Below are 6,202 nucleotides of genomic sequence, written 5' to 3'. Positions count from 1 at the left end.
ATATATATATATATATATATTAGTAGTGAAGTGATCTTGGGGAGCTCTTTTAATTGGTTCATGTGCTCCTTTGACATACCCCCCATCAATATGGGATTAAAAAAATTATTTTGTAGTACTTCCTTATTTTCTAATACCATAATATGCTCCAGGCTCATTTTCTGTATTTCCTGACCCAGTCCCAGAAATCAGCCATTTATTCAAAGAGAATGGTATTAGAAATCAAGGTCTAGATTCTTAATAGACTTATTGCTACTGGGGTCTTCTTTCTTTTTAGTCTTTTAGAGTTTATTTTTTTTAAATTTTTTAATCAACTCCTCCTTCCTCAGATTTCTTTTAGTCCATTATAGAAAAGACAACATAAGAAAGTAGGGATAAAAGAAACTAATTAAGGCTAGTAATAATTATTAGAGGAAGCAGAGTATTTTCCACAGAGCCCTTTTTTTTTTTTTTAAGTTTTTATTGTGAATTGAGTGATACTTTACATGGAAGAACATCAGTTTTTCACTCATCCTGTCGTATTTCATTTCATTGCAATTAATACAATCCCCTCCGTGCATCATCATTCAACAATATTTGCTTCTATTTCCTTTTTTTTTTTTTTGGATGTACACAAAAACACTCAGTAATATATAATCATTTAAACAACCACAGGGCACATTCTGCAAGCCAGCCTCAAGCCCGCCAGCACACAGCCTCCCTCTTTGCATGAGTTTAGAGTCCTCAGCTGCTCCCTTTCTCCATGTCCTCATTTCTGCCTCCATCTCTGGTGTCATTGCTTCTCTGGATAGGGTCCCACATTCCACTCATGCTCTTCACCTTTGATGGTCCTAGGGTCCTCTTTTCGTAGACTGTGAAATTAACTGCTCCCCCCTTTTTATTATAAAACTTCTACCTTTACAGTTGAGACAGTTGCAATTAGTCATGATAACAGTTGTGGTTGTTGTTAAGTGCCTTCGAGTCAATTCCAACCCATAACAACCTTGTATAGGGTTTTCAAGGAGCAGCTGGAGAGTTTGAACCACTGACCTTGCAGTTCAAACAACTTTTGCAGTCTGACACATTAGTCCACAGCGCCACACCAGGACTCCAATTACTCACTATTGAATCATAAGAATCTTACCCCATCTCTTTTCACCAGGCCATCTAGAAAAGATGAAAAGTATTTAGTGGGGATTCTACATTCCCCCGCATACTCTGAAACTAAACTCCCTCTTGGAAACTTGTAAGCCAATCACTTTGTGCTTTTATAGCCCCCTACCCTCATTTTAGATAGCCAGTGTATGAGTTGCCTGCCCTTATCAACCCTGTGTACAGAGGGGATAGGTTTGATCCTTGATGTGAAGACTCCTTTCCTCTCAGTTGGTATTTTGAGCTACTGTATCCATAAGTATAGGTCAAGTTCAAATTGTAACAATTTACACTTGTTTCCTTTATCATTTTTTTCTTTTATCTTCCTGTAGTCGAGTTCTGATCATGTAGCCATCAAAGCTAGGTCAAATGGGTACTATTTCAAGTTGCAGGGGGTTGTTGTTCGTCTCCCCTCACTTCCTATTAGCTGGATGCCTCACTCTCAGCTCTAGGCCTTCGTGGCTGTGTCCTTGTCCACGGGCTCAGGTGTTCCAGGTCTCACCACACTTCCCCAACTTTTGTTATAAAACTTCTACCTTTACAAATGTGACACTCGCAATTAGTCATTATAATTACTACTCACTATTGAACCATAAGAATCTTATCCCCATCTCTTTTAAACAGACCCATCTAGACAAGATGAAAACTATTCAGTGTGGACTCTTTCTTCCCACACATACTCTTTTTTTTTTAAATGTTTTATTGTGAATTATATGATAGTTTACATGGGGGAACTTCAGTTACATTCATTCCATCATATATCATCTCACTGCCATGGTTCCAATTCCCTCCATGCATCATCAACCACCCAAAGGGTATATTCCAGAAATCCGTCCCCTACACTTCCCCCTCTTCCCCCCAGTTTTCGGGCCATAGTCCCTTTCCATAAATGAACAATTTCATAAGTGTGTCATTGAAGACAACGTATCTTATTAGACTACTATTCACCCTGTATGCTTTCCTGAAGCCTGGTTGGTGGTCCAAAAGATGAAATTTATTATAGACAGGAAAGACCATGATGGATTGTAAAGGTGATGGGACGTGATTTAGAACGTAGAAGAAAGAAAGCTTGTGCTTTGATGGAGAGAAAAAGAATTCCAGTTTGAAGAGATACAAGGACATAAAGACAGGCATTAGCAGGGTCTGCATTGTGCCTGGAACAGAATTGTGTATTGAGAGTGCTCAGTATTGGTAAAAAATGGTTCTCTCTAATATCTATGGGAATGCTAATTGTATGGCCAGTAAATCACAGAAAATGGTAAGTGAATACTTGTTGTTGTTAAGTGCCATCAAGTCAGTTCCGACCCATAGCCACCTTGTACAGGGTTTCCAAGAAACAGTTTGAGTGCTTGAACTGCCAACCTTGTAGTTCAAACCGACTTTACAGTCCAGCTCATTAGTCCACAGCACCATAACAGGACTCCTTAAGATGCTAAAAAGTATCTCCCTATTGAGGAAATTACAACTAATGTTCAGAAACAAAATGTGTACCAGCTGGTGAATGGAACGCTTATTTGCTCTGTAAACTTTCACTCAAACCACAAGTTAAAAAAATAACTTCTCTCTCTTTTTGCATATAGTACAGGATAGCAAAATACAGCTACCAATTATACAACTACGTAAAGTATGGGCTGAAGCAGTGCATTATGTATCTGGGCTAAAGGAAGATTACAGCAGGCTCTTTCAGGGACAAAGAGCAGCAATGTAAGCAGATTCTATTGTTTATATGATATACAGTATTATATGTTATATTGTATGTTGTTAAGTGTCATCGAGTGGTTCATACTCATAGTGACTTTGTAGTAGGGTTTTTAGAGTGGCTGGTGGGCATGAACCACTGACCTTGTGTTTAGCAGTTCAGTGCTTATCCTAAAGTGCCATACCAGGACTCCATGTTTTTAATCTTAGAATTAATCTTGCCAATTTACACCATTCAGTGTTCTGTGTAGGACTTAAAAATTGGGCCAATTTGCATATTCTGATCAGATGTACAGAATTCTTACTAATGGTCTGAAATCATAAAAAGTAGTGGCTTTTGAGAAGAATGGTTGTAGTATAAATAGATTGTTTTATTATAGATTATCATAGAAAGTTTTGGGAGAGCAGATTCTAGAGATTGGCTACTTCTCATAAATTAATGATAGAAATTAGGCTTTGGGTTCATGGCATTTTAAGATTAAAAACATTATTCAATGTTTTATTTCTAATATGGTGATAATGTTGTTGTTGTTGTTGTTGTTTTGATTTAGGTTAAGTCTTCTTAGATACAATGCTAACTTGACAAAAATGAAGAACACTTTGATTTCAGCAGCTCAGCAACTGAAAGCCAAACTTGAGTTTTTTCAAAGAAGCATTCAGCTTGACTTGGAGAGATATAGTGAGCAGATGACTTATGGGATATGTAAGTGTTTGGGTGTTTTACCTTCTTGACTCATAACCAGTTGTTTGTCTTAATGAGATATTCATATTGGAAGAAGAGATAGAACAACTCAGATTATAAACCACGTCTGTCTTAAATGTCAGCCTTGCTTTTTTTAAAAAAAAAAACGAACCCTTAATTGGTCAGCTTTATTTTTTTTTCCCCATAATTGGACTAAAATTATTTGGTTCCAGAAAAATGTAGAAGTGATTTAAAAATCTGTCAATATTAAGTCATTAAAAAAATAGCTACAAAGTCTGTATTGAGCTGACCTCTTAGCCAGAAGCGTCTTAAAAACTATTTACCTTTCTATAATTAATAAATAATTCTGGAGGTATGTTTTTTTCCAAACCACCTATTGTGGACTCCTACTCTTTTTTGTTCTATAAAGCCAACAAATTTTCATTATATGAGTGCAGGCTTATTTCCCTTCAGATGTACTGAGGAAATGTAAAAAACAGAGTTAAAGGTTGAGTAAACTAAAGGTATCATCACCAGCATTTCTGTTTTTACTTCATGACACATATTCTTTTGGGGGAATCAAATACACTTTGTATACTTGTCCTGAGCAGGGTGGGTATGTGAATCTCAGAATAAAATATCAGACTGTCCAGTTGGGTAGATGGATATACTCATTAGAGCTGGTTCTGATGTCTTAATTTGTTCATTAACTACCTTTGATCAGTCAAAGGCATACTATGCACCTATTTAAAAAGAATGAAGTAGCTCTTGTGTGCTGCTATTAAAAGATCACCTGGATCTTTAATGGCTATGCTGTTTTAGGTTGCGAGGAAAACCAAGGAAATTAAGTATGTATACATGGTCTCGCTAGAGGGGAAAGATATATGTCTATGTATCAGATAATTACATAAGAGGAAGGAAAGAAGAAAAGATGCAGTGTTAGATTTGAAAAAAACAAAACAAAACATGTATTTATTATTTCTGCATTTTTAAAAGCAAAAATATTTGATTTTATTTGTTTTGATGAGAAGAATAGGTAAACCAGTCATTGTTGGTGTTAAGTACCATGGAGTTGGTTCCGACTCATAGTGATCCTGCACAGGGTTTCCGAGGCGGTAAATCTTTATGGGAGCAGAAAGCCTCATTTTTCCCCTGTGGAACAGCTGGTAGTTTTGAACTGCCAACCTTGAGGTTAGCAGCCCGATTCGTAACCATTATGCTACCAGAGCTCATAGTTATGAGCAAACTAGTCATTTGTTGTTGTTATTGTTAACTGCCGTTGGGTCGATTCTGACCCATAACGACCCTGTATAGGGTTTCCAAGGAGCAGCTGGTGAGCTTGAACCACCGATTTTGTAGTTCAAACAACTTTGCAGTCTGACGCATTAACCCACAGTGCCATGGCTAATTCTGGTAACCAATTTCAGACCTTTTTTTTTTTTTTTCTTTTTTCTCAAGCGTCAGAAAAAATGTTAAAAGCATGGAAAGAAATGGAAGAAAAGGCCATCCACTATGCTGAGGTAAAATTGCTGAGCTCATTCTTTGTTCAGATTAATTTCTTAGAAATTTCCTTTGGCTATAAAAAGTTGTTTTCATGTCATTTCTGAGTATTAGACAAATATCTAATAGATGCTTTGTATATATACATAGTGCTACAATGAAGGATAAGAACAAGGGTGTAAAAGTGGGATGTTGGGCAAATTACTTAGCCTTTCAGGGTATAAGTTCCTTTATTCTATTATGATGATACCTTTCTTAGTAGGATTATAGAGATTAAATGAGAGTTAATAATAAATGGTAATTACCACTATTATTTTTATGGGTGGTTTAGTTAAGGTGACTACAGATCCTGGTTTACCTGGGAGAGTTACAGTTTATTCTTGATGTCCTGCCATAATTATCAAGAGTAGTCTCTTCATTCTCAGAACTGTGCTGGTTTGGACAGTAAATTACATGGTCATTGTACGTACACATCATTTTCTAGGTGGCAGATTTCTTGCTTGCCCTGTATGTCTGTTTGTGGTTCCACTGGGTTGTTGCTGTCTTTGATGCCAATCATTTGCCCTGTTTCATGAGGACATGAGTGGAAGCTCCAATGTCTGTCTTTCTGTGTTCATATTCAAGTCCATCAGGAATACGAGGCAGTGAGAATCCTAAAGTTGATGATTCCTTCCTCTGATAAAAAGTTTTATCTCTGCTTTTCAAAAGGGAAAAAAAGCAGCTACTATTGATTTACTTTTATCAGGAGAGAAAACAAAGAAGTATAGGAATAAATATGTTATGTGAAAGATTAAGTGTAAAAAGCATTTAACAAAAATCTGTGTCTCATTTTAAATCGCTTAGTCCTTCAGCAGCAGCAAGTCCAAATGGTCTGAGTTATGTCCTGTGTTATGTGGTGGTGAACCTGCCATTTGTGTGTGTGTGTGTGTTTTGTCATCTTAGGTTGGTGTCATTGGCTACCTAGAGGATCAGATCATGTCCTTGCACACCGAAATCATGGAGCTACAGAAGAGCCCCTATGGAAGACGTCAGGGGGACTTGATGGAATCTCTGTAAGGCTGTACTTGTGTTGTTGGTCTTAATATCTGTAACTTTGTGTAGCAGATCAGTTTTTCTGTTTACATCTTGAGGTCAAGTCTCTTATTCTTCTCTATAGTTTTCCTTTCCCCAAATATTTGTTGTTGTTGTTGT

The 6,202-nt window shown here is 37.0% G+C and overlaps 1 protein-coding gene across 1 annotated transcript in view; it reads left to right on the top strand.

Annotated features, from left to right (window-relative positions):
• CHUK (conserved helix-loop-helix ubiquitous kinase) overlaps window positions 1-6,202 on the top strand; it is an 83,712-nt gene that overhangs the window by 65,448 nt on the left and 12,062 nt on the right. Inside the window, exons 12-15 of the mRNA XM_006831465.1 lie at window positions 2,712-2,835; window positions 3,381-3,532; window positions 4,970-5,031; window positions 5,954-6,063. Of these exons, the coding sequence (XP_006831528.1) occupies window positions 2,712-2,835; window positions 3,381-3,532; window positions 4,970-5,031; window positions 5,954-6,063 (448 nt within the window). The remainder of the gene's footprint in view (window positions 1-2,711; window positions 2,836-3,380; window positions 3,533-4,969; window positions 5,032-5,953; window positions 6,064-6,202) is intronic.

The sequence above is a fragment of the Chrysochloris asiatica genome, unplaced genomic scaffold, assembly GCF_000296735.1.
Source record: "Chrysochloris asiatica unplaced genomic scaffold, ChrAsi1.0 scaffold00003, whole genome shotgun sequence".
Classification (NCBI taxonomy): Eukaryota; Metazoa; Chordata; class Mammalia; order Afrosoricida; family Chrysochloridae; genus Chrysochloris; species Chrysochloris asiatica.
The sequence above is the reverse complement of the archived record's forward strand: the minus strand, read 5'-3'. Positions and strand labels throughout refer to the sequence as shown.